Source organism: Drosophila virilis, chromosome 2 (genome assembly GCF_030788295.1).
Source record: "Drosophila virilis strain 15010-1051.87 chromosome 2, Dvir_AGI_RSII-ME, whole genome shotgun sequence".
NCBI lineage: Eukaryota > Metazoa > Arthropoda > Insecta > Diptera > Drosophilidae > Drosophila > Drosophila virilis.
The window spans coordinates 26655776-26681663 of record NC_091544.1 but is presented as its reverse complement, the minus strand read 5'-3'; the positions used below and the strand labels follow the sequence as shown (position 1 = coordinate 26681663).

Genomic DNA, 25888 nt, shown 5'->3' with positions numbered 1-25888 from the left:
TCCCGCAACAGATTTATTTGGAAAAAAAGTAATGTTTCTAGTTGTAACACCCCATAAAACATGTTCCAGCATCCGTTTCCAGTTTGGATAACATCGGCTTACGTGGCGAATGCGCAATATGCGAGAATTGATCACATATAAACGCTATGCGCTAAGCGATTGCCAAATCATTTTCCAGTAGAATGTCATCGTATTCTGTGCATCTGGGCCTGCTGCTACTCACCAGCTTTGTCCTGGTTCCAGCTGAAAGCGGTCACATTGTCAAGCCGCGACATTTTAAAAAGGTTCTCGAGGACGAAAACTTTTTTCAAAGCAGCGTATGGCTCGTCGAGACGGATGATGAGGGCCACACAAGGCTAAGTGGCGAGATAACAACCCACGTCACTCTCGACGACGATTGGAAGGTGAGCCAGATAGATTTTCAAGAGACGGCATTAGCCGGCTTTGCCCGGTTCACTTTTCCACGATTGGAAAAACATAACCACATTGTCCTACAATTTATTTCCAGAGGGATTGCCTTATTCGTTTGGAATTGGCTTGTCCATAAAGTATTTCTCAAAAAGCTTAAAGCATGTCTCAAATTATTTTTCGCATATATTAGAATTATTGAATATGGTCAAATTAAAGGCTTTCCCGATTGTGGGCACAAAACAAAAGTCAGCTTCTGCAGAGTCCTCAGTTAAGCTACCTGGTTTTGTCAAGTCTGGTCCACGTTTCTTTTCTTGTATTTAAAAAATTTATTTTCCACCCATTTGCTGCATGTGGAAAATTTAAATCTACTCCTACCTATACGCTCAATCTAGTCCTGTGAAGCCTGTAAACGGAAAATAAACATTCTCTCTTCATGCAACCGTTTTCCGCCAATTTTCCACAGTAGCGGGTGAAATTTCTAAAAATACCTAAGAAACATATATATCGAGTCCTTAATTAGAGTTTTAAAAAAAAAAAGAAAATTGAAGCCGATTGCATAAAATTTTAAATTTTGCCACGCTAACATTGATGTCCATTTTTCACTCAGGCGAGTGGATTCGCCAAAAAGTGTAAAACACTTTCACAGATAAAGGATATTTGCAAAGGATATTTGGCGTCATTTCACAGAAATAACAACAATCTTTGCCCACACATTTCGACCCAGGTGTAACTTTGAAAATTAGTTTGTTTAATTGAATGAATAATAAGAATAGATTCATACGAAAGTTTCCCCCCAATTTTCCATAGTTGCGGGTGGAATATCCAAAAACTCCATCTTAGGTTCTTCCTATCTCTTAGGTCAGTCAGTCGAATCAGACAGTCCTATATATATCCTATAGATATTATTGTACACATATCTTAAAACACAATTAACTATTCGTATCGTAGGTGAATATGACACTTTATCGAAAGGACAGCGGTGACGATAGTTATAAACCATATATGGAAGTGAAACTTCGGTTTTGCGAACTGATGAACACCTTTTATAAGGACTTCTTCTATGAAACGCTGAAGGAATATTCGAATGCGCCCCAACCCGATAACTGTCCCCTAGCACCGAACAAGTTTCATCTCAAGGATTACCCTATAAATTCATCGCGATGGGCAAAAGTTCTGGTAACTGACGACTATAACCTAATTGTCCAACTGTTCAAGGATGACGAGCTGAAGCTGGAGTATCTGGCAGAATTTCAAGTGGAGTAAAATATGCTCAGTTTTTGCTCGAATTTATTGTGCAGTTCCAAAATAAAGATTTTATTCATAGTTGGACATCTGGCTGAGAATCTCATCGTAAACGTATTTCTTGGCCTCGGTGCCCCAAATGAAATCCAAATGTGCCCATTTCTCGAACGGCACCAGATAGTCGAGTGCCATGTTGGGCAGCTCATCGCGCAGTTTCCGGACATCGCTCAGATCGCACATCCAATCATTGGCACCATAGTAGAGCAGGACAGGAGCCTTGGCGTTCTTTAGCTTGTACTCGGGGGGATAGTAGCTGCCGTACTCGTAGGGATTGCGAATGACGGAGTAGTCGAACTTGCGGAACTTGCCGGAGTTGTGCTCCTGGCAGAAGTGCAGATTCTGATTAACTGAGGCGCCAGCAGGCGAAGTAGCCTTAATATGCTCCAGCAGATCCTACAGAAAAGCAAACGCTGGCATTTATAGACATTCATCTAGTTATTGGAGGTGATGCAACACTTACATAGTCCAGTTGCTCGGAGTCGTAGCCGCCAATCAGGAAGATCTCGTTGGCGCACATCTCGGCATAAGGTGAGGTGGCCTGGCACATCTCGATGCCCATATCCTGCTTAAACTTGTTGCTGGGCATGAACTCCATGGAGCCGCAGAGCTCAACAATCGCATTGGGCACGCCCAAAATGGGGGCAAAGGCACGGGTCAAGGGGCTCTTCATGTTGCCCATATAGGCGGCAGGTCCCAGCAGATGGGCGGACTTTATTTTGTCATTGTAGGCGGGCTTCTCGGACATCATGACCAGGTAGACAGTGGTGCCCTGAGAGTGTCCAACATATTGCACCTGCTTCTCACCGGTCACATCGAGAGCGTAGTCAATCATGGCGGGCACATCATAGATACCAATCTCGTTCCAGCTGAAGTTCCAGAAGATTTGCCAGAATGTGGGCCAATATTTGTGCGCCTTCGAGTACGTATTGCCACGGGCATTGCCCATCCAGACATCGTAGCCGGCATCGGATAGAATGTAGGCCAGCGCCTTGCCCGGACCCATCAGCACCCAATCAGAGCTGGAACTCAACATGCCGTGCATGAGGAAGGCAACCGGTCGCTGACCAGTGAAGCCCGTCTTCGGGGAGTAGGGTATGCGATGCATGGTCAAAATGTAGTTGTCCTCGGTGACAACCGTGTGCCGCTCCATCGGATAGCCATCGTCCTCAATGCGTTCGCCCTGCACACAATTTATGGCTAGAAATTACAATTTTGAACAGCTGACCCGAGACTTACGCAATCGGAGATGGGTCTTTGGCCAGCCAGAGCCAGACCCAGGACGCCCAACAGCATGGACGCGCAAATGATGTACCTTCTCATGGTCTCTTCTTGATGTATTTGGGTTCTATTGTGTTGAGCTGCGATGTCCATTGCCTTATATAGGGTATCTGTTATCGGCCCATCAATATCTGAGATAGTACTCAGTGCTATCTATTGATAGTATTCCTTCTCAGACTGGGGTCTGAGTCAAAAAATTGTACACTTTGTTAACCCCCGCGAATTGTACGCTATGCGGAGCTGGGCCCTAATCAGCTTTTTTTATTTTTTTTATTTTTGACTTTAGACACCTGAGTCTAATTTACAATTGCCCGATCCCACTGATACTTCAGCACATGTCTAACTTTATCGTCATTATTTTTATTTTTTTTTTTTTTTTGTATATATTTTATTTATTGTTTTTTTGCAAAATTCCTTCAATCGTGCTTATATTATAGTCTGGTACTATAAATAAATAGACAGATAAGTGCAATCGTACGATCGCAATAAACTTTAGTTAAATTAAAATCATGATATTCTTTATTATAGTTTTATTTTTACTATTTGGAAACATCATCATGGCGTTGATATCTATTCCTGCAATTTATGGGTCTAAGTAACCGATTTCCATAAACATAATCGAGACACCTTTCCACTTAAAATATTATTTAATTGACTCCAAATGTAACTGGCCCAAAAAAGCACCTCCGACTCCATTACGCATATATATTCTTGATTAGCATCAATAGTAGAGTAGACCTAGCCTCTGCTCTGTCTGTCTGTCCGCATGAACGCAGGCATCTCTGAACCTGTACAAATTTTGAACTTAGGCTCTGCTAGTGCCCGCAAGGTATAATTTCCTATAATCAATAACCAGTCACGTTTTCAAGCATTCGACAAAAATCGATTTCGAAATTCTGTTTCTTGAGCAAATCTCTTGCGTCTTAAGAACTAGATCCATCAAATTTGACACGTAGCTTGTAGAATAGTACCTACAAATCAAGTATCACTCAGTTCATAGCTACCGAGGAAACCGACTTTTAATATCGTTTAACGTATTGCTTAAATATGGTTCAGAGTATCTCCTAGTTGGGCACTCCCGACTAGATCACTCTAATTTGTATGGAGCTGATTGGTTTTCAAGTAATATTCGGAACCCAAGCATATGCATCTATAATACTTTTGCTATAAGTTCTAATCAACTAGTCTCATAGTAATAAAACACGTTTGCAGCCAAAATTGTATTTTATCTGATCTATTTTGGCGCAAAATAATTTTGGGAATATCATGATGAATTTCTGAAGGTCTTCTTTGGGTCAACGCTTCACATAAACCTAATCGAGACATGGAAATATATCCAAAATTTTTGTTTAATTATCTTGGAATTAAGTTACTTTCATATGTATTTTAGCTGTTTTGATTTTCGGGAACATTAGATTTTCCCCTTGATTTTATTATCCGTTCTGCTATTTCGGAAACATAATCGTGGACCTGCTATTGATTTCTGTACCTTCAGATCTTGGGTCCAGATCACAGGTCGTTCTACATAAACCTAACCGAGATAAACATATGCATCCAAAATACTATTTAATTCAATTAAAATCAAAACTGTTTTTCTATTGTTTTCTTACTTTTATTTCGGGAACACAATCATATTGAGCTGCTATTGATTTCTATACGCTCGGACCGACTTCTATGGGTCTAGGTCAACGCTTCATACATAGAAGCGAGACACGTATGCAGCCGGAATATTATTATATTGATTTTCAGAGATTCCATGTGTATATGTCACATATTTGACACGGATCCATGACGACGCGGCCACAACATTCAAAATTGTTCCTCGAGCAAACCGAAAACTAGACATATGACAATTTATTAGATACGGTTGCGTTGACGTGAAAGGATTCAATTTGAATCGAACATCAAAATGAAGCATCAGCAAGTTGTTGTGGACTATTGGACCATGTTGAAGACGTCTGCACTCTGCATATTGTTGGCCATAACGGGCTTTATATTCCTCAGGTTGGCTATATCCAATCATACATATGTGATAGTAAAACTGTTGAACTGAAAGACGAACATTTGAAAACTTTTCAGAATGGTGCAAACGATATTTTGGCTGCCCAAACGTTTCAAGCAGAACCAGGAGCGACTGGAAGCCATAGCCAAGCAATATGGCAAGGACATGGATCCGGAGGAGCGTGCCGAAATTGAAAAGATCTTCGACAGCAACGAGCCCCTAACAGAGGAGCAGATAAATAAGCTGCTCGATGGCTCCAGGCCCGCAGACGCAGAGCCCAAGAAGCAGCAATAGCTACTAACTAGAAAGTTAGGACTTATACTAATAATAATTAAGTATACCATAAAAGAGTTTGATTTGTTTTTAAACAATATACAGCATATATATTATTAGAATGTATATTTGAAACAATAATTCTTTTGTTTCTCTCTTCTACATACACACATACACATTTTACATTTGAATTAATTGGCCAAAAAAAAAAAAACGAAGGTAATTCAACAAATAATTAAACAATTCTCAATCAATAAGCAACTTGTTAGCTATGTATTTCCTTGCTAGGGTACATGTACGTATGCATATATATATATATATATATATATCTGGGGACTTACGATATCGAACAAAAAGTATATATCTATGTATATAAGCAGTTCTATTTGCTACTGATATATGCGGACTTAAAGCCCTTTCCTGCTTCATTTTAAATATTCAAGGGGGAGCAAAAAACGATGCCTCAGCTAACAAAGAACATTATCATCAACTTCAACCTCTTAAGTGTTGCCAACTAACTCATATCAAATATAAGCAAGCATACCAAGAATCTACAAATATATATATATACTTGATTTTTAAATAGCGCAAGTCTCTCTTTTGCTTGGTTGATTTTCTCATGCATATTTCGCATATATTTTGAATATAAAAATTTTGCCTTTTCTCGCACTTTCTAACTTGCCAAAAATATCACGAGAGTATTTTGCTATTTTACACTTGATAAAAGCGAAATTAAATTGTGTTGTTTTCATTTTTATAGAAAGTTCAATTTTGGACCAATACCAATTCCGAGAGAGCGCATTTCTGTCTATGTTTAACAACTTGAAACAGAATAATTATATGAATCTGTTTTATGCAGCTGCTAATAACTTAGTTAGTTAATATTCAATATGGATTATTAGTGTATATTTATGCATATACTTTCGATAACGCTCACAAGCTCCGATCGCAACGCTCTATTGGCCGGGAGCATGCATTGGAAGCCTGAAAAATGGATTGGCCAAGTTAAGACGCGCTGCTGGCAATAGCTCCGGATGTTCGGTCAGAGTGTCCGACAAGGCGGTGAGCAGCACACCTGGAGCATAAGTTTTGTTGAAATGCACATTGTTGTGTTTAATATTATTAACATTTAACTCACGTAAGACTTTCTTTTGCAAATCCACAGGTATAACACCCAGATTGCCCTCACGCTCCAGGAACTCGGTTAGCTTCTGCAACTCCTGTTGGGCCTCATCGGAACCGTGTGCCAGGGACTGGGCAAACATTACCTTGAGGGTAAAAGTTACCATCTACTTTACCATGTACCGGCAGCTAAGTTCGTTAGGCAACTTACCTTGGCCAATTTATACAGTATTTCCTCTAAGCTGTATTCATTGTACAAATACTCAACGATTTTGGCCCGACCCATGGTATCATCATAATCCGTTAGATCTACAATATACACTTGGTATCAATTCAGGTATGGAATATTTTCAGTTTCCGCTTACCTTGAGGACTCTCGTTGTCAAGCGCCTTGAGCTTGCTCCAGAAGGTGAAGCTGTCCAGCGATTTGCCTCGGCCTACCTCAGGTGTAACCCCCTCCGAATCGATTTCCAGGTGAATGAATGGCTTCTCCGTGGTCGTGCTAGTTGTGGTTGTTGTGGTCGATGTGGTTGAGCTGCTGGGCAGACTATTTCGCTTCAAATGATTCTGACGCAGCTCCTCGGGGAAAATACGATTGGTATAGGAGCGCTGCAGGAACTCAATTCCCAAACGAATATCACGCAAAAACTTCAGAGCGCTCTCCCTGGTAATCTGCAAAAAGTTGCAAAAACTATTTAGATAAGCTTGAATATAAATATATAATAGTATATGTGTAAATGAACCCTAAGCCCTGAACCCCGCCGAACTGCCTTCAAATATATTCTCGGCACACAGGCTTTGTCTCTTCTTCCCTTAACCCCACACTATGGATAATGCTTTCAAGGCATATTTACATATACTATTCAAATATCCATCAATACTGAAGCCCAGAGCTATTCTGGATCTGTGTGTACTATACTCAACTTGGTTGTCTCTAGCTCTTATAAGCTCCTGGATATGATTATAAAGCCGGAAACCAATATATCCTTTTTAACCCATGCGTATTACTATGTTAGTTATTTTATCAGGAAGCTGTCTTGCTATATAGATAGATAGATAGATAGATAGATAGATACAAAACCCACCAAATTCTCATCGATAAGTTCCTCGACTGCCCTGGCAACGCCCGTCTCATCGCCAGTCCAGAAGACGTATTGAGCCATATCGAAGGAGGAGTATTGGCCATTCGGATTGCGCAACAGACTCTGGGCGGTCTGAAAAAGAGAGCGAGAGAGAGGGAAAGAGAAAAGAAGAAACAGTGTCAGGACATATCAAAAGTAGTTGGGGAGGTGGTCACAAAAGTGCGGATTGTGTTCGAATAGACATATAAATTTAGTTGGGTTAGCCAATTCGTTGCCGATATGCATGGATTACGTGAGTAGTCATAAGAACCTTGGCCGTCATATGGGGCATGCCGGAGCGCCGTTCGGTGGTCTTGGCCACCGCCTCTAGCTGATCGATCAATATGTCGCCAATTGTCTCCTTGTTGACATCGTGATTATGCTGAGACCCAGGCAATTTATCAGCCGTGGCAGCTGTTGCCTCTGTCTCTGCGGCATTCTCCGCTGGCTCGCCAGCCAAATCCTCGACAGGCTGGGCATCGCGCTCGACCGAAGCCGCTTCTGTGCTGGCAGCTGGCGTTGCAGTTGTTGTTGTTGTTGGGCTTGTGCTTGTCGAAGTGGAAGTGGGCGTGGTCGTAGACGTAGACGTGGACGTAGACGTAGACGTGGACGTTGTTGTGGACGTGGGAGATGTGGGCAACACCTCGGGATTTTGGCCAAACGCTAGACGCGCTGCACCGTAGAAAGCCTGTTGATTTTTGGGTGGTTTCGTGGATATACACTTGGATTTTCAAAAGACACATATTGGCATTTACAAGACACAAGAATGGGCATACATACATAAATTGGCATATGGGAGAGGACTTAAGCATGGGCATGGGCTTTTACCTTGGCATGCGGTGCGCCCGGCTCGGTCGCTGGCTTTCCAGCCGTTTTCGGCTCCTCGAGCTGTGAACGTTCGCCATCATCCTTAAAGGCCGCCGTAGTCGTGGTGGCCGATGTGCTTGTGGTGGTTGTGGTCGACATGGACATCAACGGCGTGGCCACCTCCAGCTGCCGCTCCAGATCGGGAATCAGATGCAAGCTTTGATCCTTGCCGCCCGCCTCCGGAGCCGCAATCACCTTCTCAATGCTCTCCTTTGTGGTGGTTGTTGTGCGCACCGTGCTGCCATCATGCTGGCGCTTGCCCACAACAGGCTGCGGCTCCTGCCGCAGCTGATCCAGCTCGACCACATCGTCCTCGATCAATGGAAAGGTTGCATCGCCGCGCTTCGATGGAGCTAAGCACACGAATGCTTATGTATTTATTTACATATGCAGATACTTGCAGACCGACTTACTGTAGATATATGGCAAGAGGGCTGGATAGGCCTGAGCTAGGCTGCAGCTGGCCACCAAGACGGCCGCCACGAATCTATTGCCGAGCATAGCGTAAGCGCGAGCTAAAAATTACATTCGACGTAATCCATTTTATTAGCTGCCAAAAATTTCATTACACACATGTGCAAAGTGTGCCTCTGCATGTGTGTGTGTGTGTGTGCCGTAAAGAGAGCAGAGCACAAATACACGCACAAAAATGCAAATAAATAATGCTAAAAATAACACTAGAAATCGATAAAACAGCGGCAGTAAAAACGGCCAAACCAAAGCTGAACCAAACAACAAAAACTTACAAGAAATAACACTTAATTTCCTAGCGTCGAATACTAAATACCCTTGCTGACATAACCGCCTCGGCCAGATTCAATTGCCGACTGATCGATATGAAAGCTAAGTATATATATATATATAAAGTGTAGTACCCTGATATGGATAAAAGCAGAGCAAAGTTAAGGTCAAGTTTGGTCCAGACTCAAGCAGATAGTTCCCATGCCAGCTTCTATATCAAGAAGAGAACGAAGCAGAGCAAGAGAAGCAACTCTAGAAAGTGAAGACCAACTTTGGTCTAGATTTAAATACATATGTAGATAGTTCCAATGTTATAGAAGTTGTGTTTAAACGTACAATAGATCTGATATTTGATATGGTATATAGGGTATAAACATTTGGTATAAGCTCTACTAAATTATGGTAAATGAAATTCTAGTTTACTTGGCTTACTTTTGCATACATATAGTATAGATACTTTATAACGTGCGACAAAATGAGTGTGCCCTTTGCAAGGGTATCACAAGAAGGGGCCGCAACAACAAGCTTGGGGCTCGTCAATGGGGGCGACAGGGCTTGTAAAAGCGAAACACGCCAACTTTGATGTAAAGTGAACTTTATGCTGTGGTCCGCAACTAAACCACCCAACCACCCACACACACACACACACACACACAGACTCACACTAATACGCAGTATATTTAGTGGATTGGCCACAAAAGCGTATTATCGATGCATTCGGGAGCACTTAAGCACGTTCGAGCCTTAAAAACCACTTGGTGTTGTATTGGGGCAGCAAAAATGATACCACTGCCAAAATTATGTTACAAATGCAGCACAAGCATGCACATATACATACATGCATGCACACACACACGCACACACATAAACTAAGTAGATGCACATGTAGAAACGCGTTGCAAAAAAAAAACGATAAGGCAACGCTCATAAGTGTGCTATATTTTCATATAACATAAATAACATTATGTTAACATAACAAAATGCTTTTAAAGCGCAAAATTTAGAAAATTTACAACTTAGTTTTACACTTTTACCTTAGTACCGTATATTACTGTAAAAAGGCGTCCTAACCGCACGAAAGCAGAGAAGACTCTGACCCGAGAGCTACTTGCATATTGTTTGGCCAAAAAGTTGAAAGCTCGCTCTTGCCGCTTAAGCGTTATAACCCTCTAAAGCCAGCGGGTAAAAATCCGTACGCTGCAAGGACAAAAGCTCTGCTGAAAGCTTGAGTCGCCGATAAATGTGCTTACATATGTTTATCGAGTGCTCGTTTCTTAACCATGTTTTATTATCATTTAAATAACAAATGCACAAAATTGATAATCGGTAACATTTAACTGCAGCCCGGAAAGGGATCCACGCGATTTTTTCGCAGCACAAATTGAATTTTCCGATTCATGTCCTCGTTGTAGATGGCTTTGCACTTTTCAAAATTTACACGACGGCGCACCTGTAAAATAGCAAATGTTAGCAAATGTTTAAAAACCGTACATTGATTGTGAACGCACCTGGTAGGGCTTCTCGTAGAAACGCGTGCGCCGAAATTGATCAAAGATTTCCTCCTTGCCGAGAATGCGGTTTAGCAAACGGCAAGCCTCATCCACGTTGTTGTTATGCACGAACACTGTACGTGCCAAAAATTGAGCATGTCTCATTTTGATTTTTTAATTTAGACTTTAGTTTTTAATTTGCTGTTTATTTCGTCCGAGTTGAATAACCAGGTCGCAATAGACAGCTGTTGTAAGAAGTGTGACCGTACGGTTAAAAGCTCATGGGGCTGCCAGACTGCGCATTTTTAACAGGGCTGCATCTGCAGATAAATGACTCGTTACTATGACAGTATTGCTACCTATAAATATTGTTATATTTGCCACCCCTAATATATTCTCGATCTTTCATACAACAAGCGTGGCGGATTCATATAGCGATAGCAGGCTGCTGAAAAAGTATTCGAAATAGATTAAAAATTGTAGTAAAAGTGTAACTCTTAAAGCGTACTGAAAAACGGTATACATATATATATATATATAACTATTAGAACAAATACTCGAATACTCGGCGAACTACTGCAATAAAAGGTGAGAGCAACTAAGCAATGAACTAATTATTTCCGCAGGCATTTACATTGTGTGTGTATTTGGTACTACATTTTTGCCCACTCTTTGTTAAGTAATCATAGGTAATTGTAATTTTTCCCTACGCAAGCAGTTGGTGAACTTTGGTGCGTCGATGCACTGCTGCACATTTTGCAAAATCGATTCAAGCCGTTGGCGATAGCTGAATTTTCTTTGTCTCTACCCCAATTACTTTCCTCTGACGCAGCGTCCTGCGCGGCACATGTTTCAGCTTGTGCACACATACTAACGCGTAAGTATGTACATGCATGTGTCTGGCAGGGCGCTGCAGCTTGCACAATTGACGAGGGACATACGAAAATCGCACATAAATCAATAGAAAATTCTACAGCGTTTTCTTTTTTTTTTTTTTGCACGTTGCTTTTCACCTCGTCATTGTGTTGGTGTGCTTTTTTCACATTATCATGCGTTTGCTTTGTGCCGCTGTTCGCGCAGGGGCAACGGTTACGGTGACCAGGGCTGCGCAATGCTGACGAAATTTTCTAGAAGCTTATGTACATATATACCTCTGCTCGTGTGTGTGTGTGTGTGTGTGTGTGTCGGTGTGTTTGCGTCAATACAATTGTGCGCCAATGAGTAGTGTGAGTGCTCGACATAGAGAGAGGGGCAGAGTCAGCTGTGTCGCGTCGAAGTGGTATCCAAAACCGAACATAAAAGCGAATTGAAATAGAAAATTTCTAGAAAACGTGGTGCTTTGCCAGCGCATTATCTACTGACCTTGATTTTTTTATGTATTTTTTTCGCATGCCGGAAGCACCAGTTACACGCACAACAAAAAAAAAAATCAAAAATTTATAAATATATGGCAACCTGAGTAATCGAAATTTTGTAATCGTTTGTGCTTGCAGTTAAAGTTTAAAAGGCAACAGCTAAAATGGTCAAAGAAACGGGCTATTACGATCTGCTGGGCGTGAAGCCCAACGCAACACCTGATGAGCTGAAGAAAGCCTACAGAAAATTGGCGCTGAAATACCATCCAGACAAGAATCCTAATGAGGGTGAAAAATTCAAAGCCATCTCGCAGGCGTACGAGGTGCTCTCCGATGCGGACAAGCGTCAGGTGTACGATGAGGGCGGTGAGGCGGCCATCAAGAAGGGTGGCGCCGATTCCGGTGATTTCCGCAATCCCATGGACTTCTTTGAGAAGTTCTTTGGCGCCGGCTTTGGCGGTAGCGGCGGCGGTCGTCGTCGTGAACGACGCGGCAAGGATGTCGTTCACCAGATGTCAGTACAGCTGGAGGAGCTGTACAATGGGGCAACGCGCAAACTGCAGTTGCAGAAGAATGTGATTTGTGACAAGTGCGAGGGCCGCGGCGGCAAGAAGGGCAGCATCGAGAAGTGTGTCCAGTGTCGCGGCAACGGTGTTGAGACACGCGTGCAACAGATCGCGCCCGGCATTGTGCAACACATCGAGCAGGTGTGCCGAAAGTGTTCCGGCACCGGTGAGACCATACAGGAGAAGGATCGTTGCAAGAACTGTAACGGACGCAAAACTGTGCGGGAGCGCAAGGTGTTGGAGGTGCACATCGAGAAAGGCATGCGGGATGGTCAGAAGATTGTATTTACAGGCGAGGGCGATCACGAGCCCGAATCTCAACCGGGTGATATCATAATATTATTGGACGAAAAGGAGCATACAACTTTTGTACATGCCGGCACGGATCTAATGATGAAAATGCCACTCCAGCTGGTCGAAGCGTTGTGTGGGTTCCAGCGCATTGTCAAGACGCTGGATGATCGCGATCTGCTGGTGGCCACGCAACCTGGCGAAGTTATACGACATGAAATGACCAAGTGTATCGCAGATGAGGGCATGCCTATATTCAAAAATCCCATGGAGAAGGGCACGCTAATCATACAGTTTGAGGTCATTTTCCCCGATGTGATCAACCCATCAGTTATACCGACGCTCAAGCAGTGCTTGCCACCGGCGCCAGAGATTGACATTCCAGTTGATGCAGAGCATACAGTTTTGGTAAGTCAATCAGAACTCATTCAAGGTACCCTAGCATAACTAATGTAATCTTTGTCTACGAATTTGCAGGAGGACTTTGATCCCAAACAACGTCGCCAGCAACACCAGCGCATGGCCTACGACGAGGATGAGGGTGGCTATCAAGATGGACCGCGCGTTCAACAGTGCACATCCAGTTAAGCGGCCTACACTTAAAACTACAACACAAAACATAAACAAAATCTAAAACAACAACAGAAAAAAAGAAACAAAAAAAAAAAACAATGTCTATATCCAAACCAAGCGATATGGAGTGTGTACGCTCGCCCTGCGTTCTATTGTAACCCAAAACAAGACGTCTTAACACCCCGAATCTAAACCAGTTGCTGCCCCCCTGAACACAGGCGCCTATCAGAACAACACCTGGCACCACACCACCTCCAACAACACCAACCACTATAGCACCGGTACCACCATATTCGGGTGGCACTCGCATTCATTGTAATATCCCAAGCAAAATACACTCGCAAACATTTAACATAAAGAAGCCGAAATTTAAGAAACAAATTTGAAGTTATATGGCTTAGGATATCAGAGATTTGCTCTTCAGACTACGAGATATGCTAATTACGATATTTAGGTATAAAAACAAAAACTAAAAATACTTATCAAAATATGCACATTTTTAACGCGTGGTTCGAAAACTATATATATATAAAACTATAAGTATATTGTTTTATTCCGTTTATGTTGAGTTGGATATGAGTTGACAATAGGAGCCCCAAAACGAAACAAAAAAAAAACATGAAAAACAAAAACAACCTTAAATCAGTCGCCACTAGAACCGCATATTAAAAGTTCGCGCACGATCGCGTCTAGGAACAAGTTTAAGTTATTTAATTCCAGCATAAATAAAAGCGTTAGATTAAACGGATATAACAAATAAAATAATTAATACACAATTTCAACCTTAAACATTGTGCATCCTATTTCTTATTTCAGTTCGTTTTTGAGTTGGAGAAATAACTTGTTAATTGAGCGGACGCTCAGCTTCCGAGTTAATCTCATATGCAAAAATTCGGATAATATATTAGAAATTTAATAATTGATAACTTATTTCAAATGTTTTTTTTTTTAAGTATTTTATAATGGGAAATTAAAGAAATGGAATATTCTTCAACCCTTTATATTGCGGAACGAAATTCCAAATTATATTTTGCGGCGGTATTTTTCCAGATTGTGCGAATCCGTAGTCCTCATCCGCACAAGTCCAAAAAGGTATATCAATGGACCAGCTGACTTGATTTATCTACAAAGTGTATGATTCCGCGTTCTGATCTTTTTGTTGATGACCCTAAATGACTCTCATCTAAAACACCATAGTTAAGTTTTTAAATGTGTTACCAATTTATTTACAAACATGGTAGAAAGTAGAGAAATAATATGTCAAACTAATGCGCAAAGTTACGCAGTGCTGCGACGACGCCTGTGCCGTAGATAAGTTTGCTCTCGATGCGCTCCCAGGCCAACTGTTGCACCTGCGAGACGCTGCGCAGGGATTTGATGAGCTCTGGTGATTCTGTCAGGCTGAGGCCGTGGGAGCGAAGATAAACGCTTAGATAGGATTGCGCCAGTTCAAAGTCTTGATTCGTGCCAAGCATGAACTCGATAAGCTTGAGGAACTGCCGCATGGCGAGCATAGTGCCGCCAGCGTCGGGATGCAGCGATTTGATCTCAAAGTCCACCATTGACGGACCCAGTTGGGTGATGTGCTGCATGGCGGGATTGAAATCGTTGCTTGTGGCAGTTGCCTCCAGCAGCTTGCCAAAGGCGGTTAGATTGTTGAAGGAGGAGACCTGCAGCACTCGGGAGCCATCGTTGCTTGTAGGCGCATTGCTAACATCGAAGCGCAGCTCCAGGCCTGACACCGTTGGCAGAAAGAAGGGCGCTTGTTTGGGCCCTTTGGGTGGTGCCTTCGGTTTGTTGCGCTGCTTAATCAGCTCCAGGTCAAGCAGATTCTGCCAGCGCGAGGCAGCTAGGCCTGACAGTGTAATTAGTTCGGGCGATAGCTGCTTGGGTGTTTCGTATTTGGCATCAATCTCCTCGCCAAGCTCCACATTATCTTCGTCATTGTCAATGCCCAGCTCCTGCATGGCGTCTTCCAGATCCATGGCATCGCAAATATTTGTGGGCAGACCCACATAGGGTGCAGGCTCGTTTGGATCAATGGAACGCAACGAAATCTGATTGAACAGCGTCTTATTTGCCCACAGGTAAATACCGAGGAGGTTCACATGCGCCGTGGCCAGAAAATCGCCACTGGGCGACATGCTCAGCGAGATACAGGGACGCTCCACGCGAAAGTGATCAATCATATAGGATGAAGGTATATCCCACACTTTAATAGTAGAGTCCATGGAGGCGGTGATAAGCCAACGACTGTCTGGACTAAAGGTCATATCGTTGAGCTTTGCCGTGTGGCCAATGAACTTGCGCACAATTACACGCGTCTCCATGTCCACCACATAGATCTTAAATGTGTCCAGGCCAATGGCCAGCATGGAGCTTTCGCGATGATGCCGCATAAGAGCAACGCCGTCCGCCAAACGCAGCACGGCAGTCGGCTTTTGAGCTGCGGAATAAGCAAAGGGTTGGGTTCGTTGGTCAAGAATACAGTTTCAGCACACACTCACTATTGCCCTTGAACGGCCAGAATTTGACGAGGCCTTTGGAACAGCCAGAAACCACATACTGATTCAGGTTGTCGCAAGCCAAACCACGCACAGCTGCCTCATGCGCCGGATGGAACCCGCCATAGCTTAAGCGATGCAAGCCGGACTGAATGTTGAACCGCTCCACATCGCCGCTGCTGTAACCAATGATGACAAAGTTGCCGCAGTTGGTGGATATGATGCATGTGGTCTCGCTTTGGAAGTTGACGCGATTTTTGTTTTGAAATTGTTTTGGCACCAGGCGATGCTCGCCTAAACGGCTCTTGTGAAAGGTCCAAGTGGTCGTCTGTATAATGCCCGCATGTATGGCGGCAATGTTGTCCCATTCCTTTTCGCGTGCCACATCTGAGGTGAACTCCAGAATCGGCGGCATGCTGTACTTATCATACTGAAAGCGATCTGTGAATTGTAAGTGAATTGGGAGTCATAGAGGGACAGAGAGTATTTGGATTGATTAAATTACTTTTCTTCTTGGTCGCCTTGGGATTGTAGGTGGCTCTGCCCATGCTTTTGTTCAGCGATTCCGAGATGGTAGAGAACACACGTAAGGTACTATCCTCTCCGGCGGACAATATGGAAACACCGGTGCCGCCATGGTAGCGTATGCAAAGCGGTGGCTTTGTGTGACCCTCGCGTATGCGCAACTGCCGTGCGCCACCATCGGACATGTCGAATATAAAGAGCTTCATGGAATTGTCCGGAGATGTGGTGAAGACAACCGGCTCGCTGGGCAGGCATATAGCCGTGGTCACCTGCTCCTCATGCGCCTGCAGTTGGCCAGCCAATTTGTGTTCCTCCAAGTTCCAGAAGGCCATATAACCGTTGCTGCAGGCGGATACCATTATGGGCGGACCATCTGTACGAAATGTAAGCTGGGTGACCAGGCCCCACTCCTGCTTGAAGGCCATCAGCACTGTATCGAATTTCAGATTCAAAACAATAATTGTGCCATCAGCATGTCCAACGCCCACCACATCCAGTGCTGGCGCCGGCTCGATACAGGTCACCCGATTGGGATGGCGACTGAGGGTGCACACAATGCTGTTTTTACTGATGTTCATGATCTTCAGCTGGCCCTGCTGTGAGCCCAGCACAATTTTATTGACGTAGGTGGGCGGATGAGCCAGAGCCGTTATCAGAAACTCATCCTCCTTGAAGGGCACATCCAGATAAACATCGTCCGTGGGTATGTTCCACACTTTCAGCACATTGCCACGATCCACGGCAATCAGGTTTCCGCCAAAGGGCAGCAACAGATGCACATCACGCTCATGACCCCGATACACGTGCCGTACATGCTTGCCCGCGCGCCAGGCATAGATACACTTGTTGCTGGCCGTGTATGTGTGCAGTCTGTCCGTGGCCAAGGCAGTTATATCGTCGGGGTGCAGGCCGCTGACGTGCAGCAGACGCAAATGACTGGCCGTGTACACCTGGAAGGAGCGGCCGATGCATGTAATCAGCAACGTGTCTCGACGGCGCTGCACATAGCGCGTCACGGCCGGCACTTGGTTGCTGACATAGCCGAGCGCGCGGTTTCGTCGGAATATCTGGCTGCTCTCCCTAATAATTCCCCGGGATTCTTTCTCCTCCGCTACCGAACTGTCCTCTGCGCGCAGATGCGTCATATTTAATTTAACTCAAGTCTTTTCCTGTGATATTTTAATAATATTTCGCGATTCTCATGTTTACCCGCAACATCAGAGCACGTGTGTTAAGACCAATATTTCCAAGCCTGAAACAGAGTATTCAAAACTGTAAATCAATGTTAACATAACAGAGCAATGCTATCAAAACTGTAAGTCGGTTATTTTAAAAACTACAATACTTGTCAAAGAAATTGATGTATGTGTTTACTTTACAAAATTAAAAACACTATCAAACTCTCAACAAGGCGTAATATTCATAATAGTGTGTAGAAAAATACTTATGTTTGAATGCGAGTGTTAACAGAATGTAAAATATGCATTCGGGAATATTAAACAGCTGTTGAAGCTATCGATAACAATCGAAGTGTGTGCGTTTGTGTACAAGCAATATCGATAAATCAACTAGTTAATACCTTGTCATCGAACATGACAGTTTAATTTAAATACCCAAAAATATTTGTGCAGACAAAAAGTAATTTAAATAAATTAAACGCTCAAAGAAAATATTTTTCAATTTTGAATTTCGTTTTTATTAAATAACTCGCATATTCATAAACATAGTTTTAATAAAAGCTCTGGTGACCATTTAAAGTTTTCGGTTATTTTGAAATAAAATTTGTGTTAAGTAATACTACAAACTACGTATGTGTATAGTCTTTCGATTGTTTCATACAAAAGTTAATCAAATGTTAATAAAAGCAATAAAAAAACATTTGCCATAGCATTTTTCTTGTGATTTATTGAAAACGTTTTTGTTATTTTTTTTTTATTTTGTACACCGAAATTTTTACCAGCCCTTAAAAATTTCAGTTAATTTTCAATTTTCACAGTTTATGCATTTAGGAAAAATTTCTTGCGCTATGTGTAGACACCTATGAAACAATTTTAATTAACATTAATAAGTAGTTGATAATGTTGTTGTTGTTGTTGCTGTGTAAGCAATTGTTGTTGTTGTTGTTGTTGCAGCTTGGGAAAGTGATTCATTTGGTTCAATTGATGCTGTAGTTAATGCCAAGTTGGATTTTGAGCTTAGTTAAGCGTGTTGAGCGCAACTTCGCGGTTAAAACTCTCGCCGGAACTTGAAAGCGGATAATCCAGCTCACCTAGACGAGGTACTGGTCGATGCGGGCGGTTAAACTGTATGGAGAGAAAATGTTGTGCACTAAAATATTTGTCATGTGTATAAATTTTGGTATTGTTGTTAACCCACCCACGACTTCATTATTTTATAGAGCACTTGACGCGACGGATAATCGTCGAATTCCGGTTCGGGCATGGCGGGCGCCTGTTCATTAGCTGCCAGCATTGGCAGCAGGCCATTTGGACGCACAAACTCCTGCTCGAGGCCAACGACATTGGCAGACGCAGCACTGCCGGAGCCGGTGCCCGACGCGCTCAAGGACCGCTTCCCATGTCCGCCGTAACAGACGTGCCCATAGGCCTGACAGCCCTCTGTAAAATTGCGAAATGCAAAATCGCAAAATGAATTAGCTAGCATCTACTTTGGCAAGAGATTGCTTCAAGCAAAAACTGTAATCGATATAACTCCCACACACGCCAGCACACACACTCTGACTCAAAAAGTTTAAGCCCGATGCGTGTCTGCAATGCCCAGGAGAAGGGCAAACCTTGTACCGTTATGTGAAAATTCTATGAACACACATTAACTGTGCCCAGGTCTGTGGGACTGGAAATCTTTAATCGCTTGCCAATGCTCTGGAGAGACATCTTTTGATAAGCATTTGACCTCTGTGACAAGGCGTATGTGATATTTTATTCGGAGTATGGTTTTATTTATTTTTATTTTTATTTTCGTATTTTATTTTTTGCTTTACCGTCTGAGTTTATTTTGACTGTTGACTCGATGCTATTTTTGAGCTTCCGCTCGCACACAACATTTTATTAAGGCAGCTTCACGAGGGAGTTGGCGCTTTTTCTTGTCATTTGAACTTTGTTTTGGGCCTAATGTGCTCAACGTGCAAGTCGCTGCGGGAGCATTAACAACTGCTTGTTAACTTATTTTGAATGTCAGTTGCCGAATCGAAGGCTAGCAATGAAAGTGCCTCACTTAATAGTTTTGATTATATTGGTTTGATTTAATAGTTTGATTTATGCCATATGTGCCAAAATTCCAGAACAAGCACAAGATTAAAGAACCTTTAAACTACTAAGATGTTTAATTGACTGGGAATTAGTGGGAATATAAATAATGAAATAAATATATGTATTTAAAGGATTTGCTCAAGAAACAGTATTTCGATATCGATATTTATCGATTATCAAAAACAAACTTGTACTGAGCGGGACCTGCGTTCGGAAGTTGAAGCCCCTAGCTCTTATAGGTTCTAGGATCGACGGACAGACAGACGGACTCGACTATTGATGTTGATCAAGCTTTGTGAAATCGATTTTATTCCAGTAAGATCTCGTGACCTAAAAATTCAATTAGATATAAATTTAGTTTTATTTAATGGGTTTTCAGTAGCAACTGCTTGATATTTTTCTTGTTGTGCATTTTATATCTGTTGCCTCGGGATTCCTGGCTAAATTATGAAAGGAAAGTAAGTGCAGCCAATTATGTGCAGTCCACCTTTTATGCATAATAAAGTTGTGCTGCGTGTGGCAATTGCACGCCCCTTCCCCTTCCACCTGTCCCCCCGCACCCGCACCATTCACCCCACTTGATGAGGCGGCAGCTGCATAAACAAAGCCACAAAGGAGCAATGTCAATGGCGACAACGATGTCAACGCGAGGTCGAAGCTTCTGTTTGTTTTCCGTTAAATGTAAACTGTAACAATTGATGCTGTGTATGTGTGTGTGTGCGCGTGTGTGTGTGTGACTTCCGCTTGTCAGCCATTTACAGGTTTGTTTTTTGCGCTTAAATTCAATGCGCATTGGAATAACAACTTAAGTGGCATGTGGCAAGCAATATAAGTCAATGTTTGAATACATTTCGAATGGCCTTCGCATGCACAACGAATACTCACTTTTGGCCTGGCTCTGTTGGGCGGCCAGGACGACGGTGCAGATGACAACCAGCAGCAGCGAAATTGTGGATTTCATGTTAACTGCAAAGGAACAGAACAAACGGCATGCAATTAAAGCGAGCGTACTTATACAGGTGTGTGTGTGTGAGTGTGTAAGTGGGCGTGGCGGCGCCCACCTGTTGTTGAGTTGCTGACAATGGGCTGGCTGCCCCTGCGGATATGCTACACTAATTAGAAAAGCACGGCACACACATCCAATCCTCAAGTCACATGCATTTAAGTAGTTAATCCTGGGCGCAAAACTTTTGAACTTTGATTTATGTTTCACCCGCATACAGGCAATTAGTGTGCGTGTGTGTGTATGTGTGTGTGTGTGGCACAACTTAAGCAAATGTGCGTTTATTACGTGCTTTGAATTTCTTAAGCAAGCTGCTTGCAACTATTTTACAAAGGACTATGCATAGATAAAAGCTAATTCATTTTGGATTTCGCACGAACTATATATTCATACATATTTATATAAATATATATGTGAAACGCGTTTCTGGCATGTGCCATCAATCATACGACATGTGTGCCAAGCGAATTATATGTTCTTTTAAAACGGAACAGGTCGCGTGTCCAGGTGCAGTACGTACGTAATAGACAATGAAAAACTCACCTCAGTTTTAACTGATCGGTTGATATTTTTATTGGCTTATATACAGCAAACAAATCAAATAAGACATAACAAAAAAAAAAAAAATAATAACACTTCTAGTTGCTTTGTTTATCAGCGCAGCACAATAATTAATATTCAATTTTAATTGCTAAGTATATTAAATATATACTAAATATGTGTATATTGCTTTCTCGGGAACTTTGTACGTTTTGTAAATATATATATATATATATGTATATATAATCACAGATAGAGTTGGGTTTTTTTGCAGGATTTTCTATTGAATTTGACTTGTTTCATTTGATTGTGAACTATTTTTATATTCAAGCACAACGACGGCAACACCAAACTATGCCTTCTAGCTGCCCACGAATTTGAGTCGACGTTTTCACATTTTCAAGCGCTGCCCGGCGACTGAACGACTGTGCGACTGTTCATCAGCGCCAGAGACAGTACGCTATATAATCCACATAAAACTCTCGACTCTGGGCTGTTGATAAGACAGAAATTACGAAGCGTTAATCGCAATTGGAATCGTGTCACGCGTTGCGATTCGAGACTTTGCAGATTGCAGACACTTCAGATTTGGCTAAAAATATGCCAATATCTCAAGCTCAGTCGCGAAAAGGGATTTATTTTCAAGCCCAAGCTGAACTAAATATAAGCACAGATAAGTGCGGTCTATGCGTGTGTGTGTGTGTGCTGCAATAAAAATCAACAATGCCCACCTACACGCTGAAAAAACAATAATATTATTGTTATTACTTTGTTTATCAATCTGCCCGCGAACAGCGGCGCCATGTGTCAACTTCAATGGGCAGCAGGAATGGGTCTCTACGCCCGCGGCTTATCAATTTTCCCAGCGCAGAGTGTCAGCTAATAACGATTTAATGAGCTGCTGCTGCCAATCTATATCTATATCTATATCTGTATCTATATCTATATCTATATAGGCTTATGTATAATACATATAATATCCGTTTCTCTGGCTACTGGCACACATAAATCAATTTCGTAAAACTTTCCACCAGGTGCTGTTGCTTTCCAGCCCATTCCCTTACCCAATCCCAGCCGCATCGCAACGAATATCCGCGATCAACATCTGCCCAGGCAAAGTTCAGGTACATGCACCCTTATGTATTCCGTGTGAAATTTTTCTAATCAGCAGCTAGCTGATAATGCAAATATAAACATCACCTTTACATATGCCATGGGTGAGCGTATATATATTTGAATAATGGGCATCTTAATAATGCCCGCGCAGTTTTTAAAAGTGTGCCTGCGGCATGGGCCGGCGGGTGGCCGATCGCTGCTGATCGCATTCCATATAGTTCAGGCCGTGCTGATAGTCGTGCGCTGATTGGGGAGCTACATTTTGTGCCTTACTTCGGCAAGTGGAAAAACAAATGACAGCTAATTAAATGCCAGCTCAAAACATTTGCGTTTTACATTTGTTGCAGTCTCTTGTGGTTTTCAGTTGCCGAACAACTTTAGAACACTTAACACTAATTGTAACGCATAAAGCATTTAATTAAGCTGTAGTTTTAATTCAGCTATGGTAGTTTAGTATGTAATTTTTTCTTCTTCGTATGCTTGCACTTTTCAATAGCGCCCTACTATGCGATTCTCAGGAGTTCAAGTAAGCTTCTTTTAATTCCGATAATCCGATAAGTTTTATATTATCAACTTATGCAAGCTATCCAATATAGATTATCTTTATTAAATTCTTTCTCTCCAAACATCTCTCTATCTATCTCATAAAGATTGACAGGTTTTGGTGAGAAGTGTTAAATTATCAGGTTGTGCTGGGGCTCTAATAAACTGTATCGTTTCGTCCGTTTCCATTTCTATCTCTCTCTCTCTCTCTCTCTCAATATATATCAATATATATTTATTATATTAGTTCCCTTTCACTATCTTGCTCTTACTGCAATTTAAAATAGGAATCTATTTGAGAATCGCACTATTTATTCATGTTTATTTGATAGTCTGCTTTGTAATTTATAAAATTTTTTGTATGTATTTTGTCTTAATAGAGCCCTACTATGCGCTCCTCATGAGTTCAAGTAAGGCTTACGGGCGATAGTGAGTGTCTGATATGTCTTATATTGCTGGCGATTCTCTCTCTAGCTATCTCCCTCTCTATTTATCTCTTTTCTCGCTTAGCGATATTATAAACTGTATATTTTAGGTACTTTTTTTCTCTCTAAGTCAGTCTTGTTTAACTTTAACCTGCTATATATTAGCTATTATCATTATTATATAATGAAATATTATTTTGTTCTTTAATTGTAATGTATATTTAACAATAATAACAAATAATAAGATAATCGTGGGTGTGTAAATAGAATTTGTAGGTATGCAGGTACAATTAAAAAATGTGTTGAAGCGATCCAGAGCAAATAATAATAAAATTATTTATTTTAATAGATTTACCAAACCAACTAAAAAAAAATAAGGCTTAAAGAGTTATTTAATTTGTCAATAAAACGAGTATACTAATAATAATAAACATTATTTATATTATTATTATTATTATTATTATTATCATTATTATTATTATTATTATTATTATTATTATTATTATTATTATTATTATTTCTATTATTATTTTTATTTTTATTATTATTATTATTATTTGTATGAAGTGCAGTTTAGTATCACGAGTTAATTATGAGCCTTGCGGACAAGTCAATTTATCCTCCAGATAATTACCCTGAGGATTGACCTTTTGCTTCTTTGTTCATTTGCCCTTAGACAATAAGTCTAGTAAAGACTGAAAGTGCTCGATTCTTTAATATGCTTTCATTTTCAAATGCAGCTTATTATGAATTACCAAATAAACGCTTAAAGCCACTTGAAGGCGTTTTTGCGTTTTTGTATCGCTTACAATTTAATTTATGCCAGAGAATGCGTCACGCATTTTAATATGTGCAAAAGATATACTCTAGTTGGATTAGCTCGACAGGAGATGAGTATACTGAAATAGATATATGGCTTTGAATTGTATCAAAATTAGTGAAAAGTGCCTGCACTTCAGCTGCTGCGTGTCCCAAATTTAGAAATATCCCTGTCTATAACTTTATAAAATCAAAATTGTGAATCAAGTTTATATAAATCTTTTGCATATAGTTTAAATAGAATATCCTCAACTATTATTTAAACTTTGTCCATTTGACAAAGCCGATACTACTTGCTGATTCTTGGCATAGTTAATAAAACATAAAAAAAAATATAAAATAAGAAAAATGTATATTTTAATTGTGTTTGTGAACAGCTAAGAGTGGAAAACTTGAACAATATCTGATAACCCTAAGAGTGCTGAACTCATGTAGATCAAATGGAATATTTCTCGCCGAATTACGTTTAAGATCTAGATTTTTATCTTTTAACTATTTTGACCCACTTGATACTGAACGAAATTCATATTTTAATGCTTTTTACATTTCTATTTTTTTTTTTTTTTTTTTTGAGCAGAAGCAAAGGTACAAACAACTTTTAAGAATCAATTGAGTTAAGTCTTATGCATAAGGTACACTGATGAGGTTAGCAACAAGTTGCTCTCCGAAGGCAGGGGGAATAGCGCAACTGCAGCGAATTATGGTGTTTATTTTTTTAGATTTTAAGTATTCGTGTGCACATCAGAATGGGCGGATTTATGCAGCTGGTGCTGTTGGTAGGAGTTGTTTGCCTTTTAGTTTAATTTTATGTTAGGCAAATGTGGGCGGCATTCACAACTTTTAAGTTTGCGCGAGCAAGTGCAGCCCCTGGCGGCTTATAAAAAATTAATCAAAGCAACCAGGATGGCAAAGTTAAACGCAACATGATGATAACAAGGCTGAAACGCGCAATCAAAGCAAAGCTGAACTAAGCCACATCAAGTGGCCACTAATCTAATTTGATTCAATTAAATTGAACAAATAAACATGGCCACAAAATATGACCGAAGGGGCAATTAAAATGGGCGTGCGTGTGTGTGTGTGTGTGTGAGCGGTGGGCCAGAGGCTCTATAGGAAATGTGTGCTGCAACTTAAGCAAACAATAATTTTGCCAGGCTGAAAAAGCAATTGAGACTTGGACTAAAAATTTGAAATTAAAAGGGAAAATCTGTAAAGTACAAAAATCACTTACCAATTTGTGAGTTTTCACTTTTATTTTTTAAAATTTATATATTGAGTATAAGGTTGTGGTTAACATAAAATTGCCACCTTGTTTTAGCTATTTTGTAATCAGCTCTGTTCGTTGCAAATCAATGCTGCCACACTGCACCTCAAAAGTGTTAACTAATACTTTGAATCTTTTTTTTTGCGCGTTTGCTGTCGATGTCGCTCGAATGAAAGCCAAAATTCGTTTGAGACCGTTAACAGCACACGGCCCAGCTTTATACAGCAGGACGAATGCGTGCGTGTGTGCGCGCGTGTGGGTGCATGCGTGTGTGGGTGTAGTTGTGACTGTGGCGCAGCCAATCAGAAGCGCGCGGCAAGCCGAATGATACCCGAAGCGTTGCCAACCGCCGCCTGGTTGTATGCAATGGCCTTTTTGTGCCAGTCATTTGCGTAGGTGCCACAGCATTTGGACGGACGCAAATGTGCCCGAAATCTGAGGCAGAGGCATCCGCTGCTGTGAACCTTGGCACAACGCAGTCCGCTCCA

At 41.5% G+C, this 25888-nt stretch overlaps 8 protein-coding genes across 11 annotated transcripts; 3 read left to right on the top strand and 5 right to left on the bottom strand.

The window, feature by feature from the left end:
• Positions 1–64: 64 nt before the first annotated feature.
• Positions 65–1740, top strand: CheA87a (Chemosensory protein A 87a). Its single transcript, XM_002056048.4, has 2 exons — positions 65–404; positions 1360–1740. Exons 1-2 carry the CDS (start codon positions 183–185, stop codon positions 1672–1674), a joined length of 537 nt encoding a protein of 178 aa, XP_002056084.1. The 5' UTR covers positions 65–182; the 3' UTR covers positions 1675–1740.
• Positions 1677–3099, bottom strand: Lip3 (Lipase 3). The gene is made up of 3 exons (XM_002056047.4): positions 2950–3099; positions 2174–2893; positions 1677–2106 (listed from the first exon to the last, which is right to left on the bottom strand). Exons 1-3 carry the CDS (start codon positions 3082–3084, stop codon positions 1726–1728), a joined length of 1236 nt encoding a protein of 411 aa, XP_002056083.2. The 5' UTR covers positions 3085–3099; the 3' UTR covers positions 1677–1725.
• Positions 3100–4830: 1731 nt separating this feature from the next.
• LOC6632253 (uncharacterized) lies at positions 4831–5523 on the top strand. The gene is made up of 2 exons (XM_002056046.4): positions 4831–4995; positions 5071–5523. The coding sequence occupies exons 1-2, from the start codon at positions 4901–4903 to the stop codon at positions 5285–5287; spliced, it is 312 nt and encodes a 103-aa protein (XP_002056082.1). The 5' UTR covers positions 4831–4900; the 3' UTR covers positions 5288–5523.
• Positions 5524–6003: 480 nt separating this feature from the next.
• Positions 6004–10299, bottom strand: LOC6632252 (uncharacterized protein DDB_G0280205). Of its 3 annotated transcripts, none has more exons than XM_015170561.3 (9): positions 10152–10299; positions 8790–8891; positions 8338–8729; positions 7781–8230; positions 7474–7602; positions 6754–7060; positions 6600–6697; positions 6405–6534; positions 6004–6341 (listed from the first exon to the last, which is right to left on the bottom strand). In XM_015170561.3, the coding sequence occupies exons 2-9, from the start codon at positions 8875–8877 to the stop codon at positions 6223–6225; spliced, it is 1713 nt and encodes a 570-aa protein (XP_015026047.1). In that variant the 5' UTR covers positions 8878–8891; positions 10152–10299; the 3' UTR covers positions 6004–6222. The 3 variants fall into 3 exon arrangements, with proteins under 3 accessions (XP_015026047.1, XP_002056081.1, XP_015026048.1); XM_002056045.4 differs by having other exon boundaries at positions 7781–8197; XM_015170562.3 differs by lacking the exon at positions 7781–8230 and having other exon boundaries at positions 10152–10298.
• An 85-nt stretch (positions 10300–10384) lies between these two features.
• Positions 10385–10865, bottom strand: mRpS21 (mitochondrial ribosomal protein S21). The gene is made up of 2 exons (XM_002056044.4): positions 10626–10865; positions 10385–10567 (listed from the first exon to the last, which is right to left on the bottom strand). The coding sequence occupies exons 1-2, from the start codon at positions 10770–10772 to the stop codon at positions 10451–10453; spliced, it is 264 nt and encodes an 87-aa protein (XP_002056080.1). The 5' UTR covers positions 10773–10865; the 3' UTR covers positions 10385–10450.
• Positions 10866–11008: 143 nt separating this feature from the next.
• Positions 11009–14181, top strand: Droj2 (DnaJ heat shock protein family (Hsp40) member A4-like). Its single transcript, XM_002056043.4, has 3 exons — positions 11009–11195; positions 12101–13227; positions 13297–14181. The coding sequence occupies exons 2-3, from the start codon at positions 12127–12129 to the stop codon at positions 13405–13407; spliced, it is 1212 nt and encodes a 403-aa protein (XP_002056079.1). The 5' UTR covers positions 11009–11195; positions 12101–12126; the 3' UTR covers positions 13408–14181.
• Positions 14182–14589: 408 nt separating this feature from the next.
• On the bottom strand, positions 14590–17673 carry LOC6632249 (WD repeat-containing protein 36). Its single transcript, XM_002056042.3, has 3 exons — positions 16402–17673; positions 15900–16337; positions 14590–15838 (listed from the first exon to the last, which is right to left on the bottom strand). The coding sequence occupies exons 1-3, from the start codon at positions 17564–17566 to the stop codon at positions 14658–14660; spliced, it is 2784 nt and encodes a 927-aa protein (XP_002056078.1). The 5' UTR covers positions 17567–17673; the 3' UTR covers positions 14590–14657.
• A 633-nt stretch (positions 17674–18306) lies between these two features.
• Positions 18307–25570, bottom strand: CCHa2 (neuropeptide CCHamide-2). Of its 2 annotated transcripts, none has more exons than XM_015170560.3 (4): positions 25368–25570; positions 20576–20656; positions 18798–19039; positions 18307–18724 (listed from the first exon to the last, which is right to left on the bottom strand). In XM_015170560.3, exons 2-4 carry the CDS (start codon positions 20649–20651, stop codon positions 18617–18619), a joined length of 426 nt encoding a protein of 141 aa, XP_015026046.1. In that variant the 5' UTR covers positions 20652–20656; positions 25368–25570; the 3' UTR covers positions 18307–18616. The 2 variants fall into 2 exon arrangements, with proteins under 2 accessions (XP_015026046.1, XP_002056077.1); XM_002056041.4 differs by lacking the exon at positions 25368–25570 and adding an exon at positions 21237–21657.
• Between the last annotated feature and the right edge of the window lie 318 nt (positions 25571–25888).

Coding starts and splice junctions, on each gene's coding strand:
- CheA87a (XM_002056048.4), top strand. CDS start 183: ATGTCATCGTATTCTGTGCATCTGGGCCTGCTGCTACTCACCAGCTTT. Junction 405..1,359: donor CTCTCGACGACGATTGGAAG/GTGAGCCAGATA, acceptor TTCGTATCGTAG/GTGAATATGACACTTTATCG.
- Lip3 (XM_002056047.4), bottom strand. CDS start 3,084: ATGGACATCGCAGCTCAACACAATAGAACCCAAATACATCAAGAAGAG. Junction 2,894..2,949: donor AAAGACCCATCTCCGATTGC/GTAAGTCTCGGG, acceptor AATTGTGTGCAG/GGCGAACGCATTGAGGACGA. Junction 2,107..2,173: donor ACTCCGAGCAACTGGACTAT/GTAAGTGTTGCA, acceptor GCTTTTCTGTAG/GATCTGCTGGAGCATATTAA.
- LOC6632253 (XM_002056046.4), top strand. CDS start 4,901: ATGAAGCATCAGCAAGTTGTTGTGGACTATTGGACCATGTTGAAGACG. Junction 4,996..5,070: donor ACGGGCTTTATATTCCTCAG/GTTGGCTATATC, acceptor AAAACTTTTCAG/AATGGTGCAAACGATATTTT.
- LOC6632252 (XM_015170561.3), bottom strand. CDS start 8,877: ATGCTCGGCAATAGATTCGTGGCGGCCGTCTTGGTGGCCAGCTGCAGC. Junction 7,061..7,473: donor AACTTATCGATGAGAATTTG/GTGGGTTTTGTA, acceptor AACTTTTTGCAG/ATTACCAGGGAGAGCGCTCT. Junction 6,535..6,599: donor TACTGTATAAATTGGCCAAG/GTAAGTTGCCTA, acceptor TTTACCCTCAAG/GTAATGTTTGCCCAGTCCCT.
- mRpS21 (XM_002056044.4), bottom strand. CDS start 10,772: ATGAGACATGCTCAATTTTTGGCACGTACAGTGTTCGTGCATAACAAC. Junction 10,568..10,625: donor TCTACGAGAAGCCCTACCAG/GTGCGTTCACAA, acceptor GCTATTTTACAG/GTGCGCCGTCGTGTAAATTT.
- Droj2 (XM_002056043.4), top strand. CDS start 12,127: ATGGTCAAAGAAACGGGCTATTACGATCTGCTGGGCGTGAAGCCCAAC. Junction 13,228..13,296: donor ATGCAGAGCATACAGTTTTG/GTAAGTCAATCA, acceptor ACGAATTTGCAG/GAGGACTTTGATCCCAAACA.
- LOC6632249 (XM_002056042.3), bottom strand. CDS start 17,566: ATGACGCATCTGCGCGCAGAGGACAGTTCGGTAGCGGAGGAGAAAGAA. Junction 16,338..16,401: donor CAAGGCGACCAAGAAGAAAA/GTAATTTAATCA, acceptor TACAATTCACAG/ATCGCTTTCAGTATGATAAG. Junction 15,839..15,899: donor CTGGCCGTTCAAGGGCAATA/GTGAGTGTGTGC, acceptor CTTATTCCGCAG/CTCAAAAGCCGACTGCCGTG.
- CCHa2 (XM_015170560.3), bottom strand. CDS start 20,651: ATGAAATCCACAATTTCGCTGCTGCTGGTTGTCATCTGCACCGTCGTC. Junction 19,040..20,575: donor CCAACAGAGCCAGGCCAAAA/GTGAGTATTCGT, acceptor GCAATTTTACAG/AGGGCTGTCAGGCCTATGGG. Junction 18,725..18,797: donor ATAAAATAATGAAGTCGTGG/GTGGGTTAACAA, acceptor CTCTCCATACAG/TTTAACCGCCCGCATCGACC.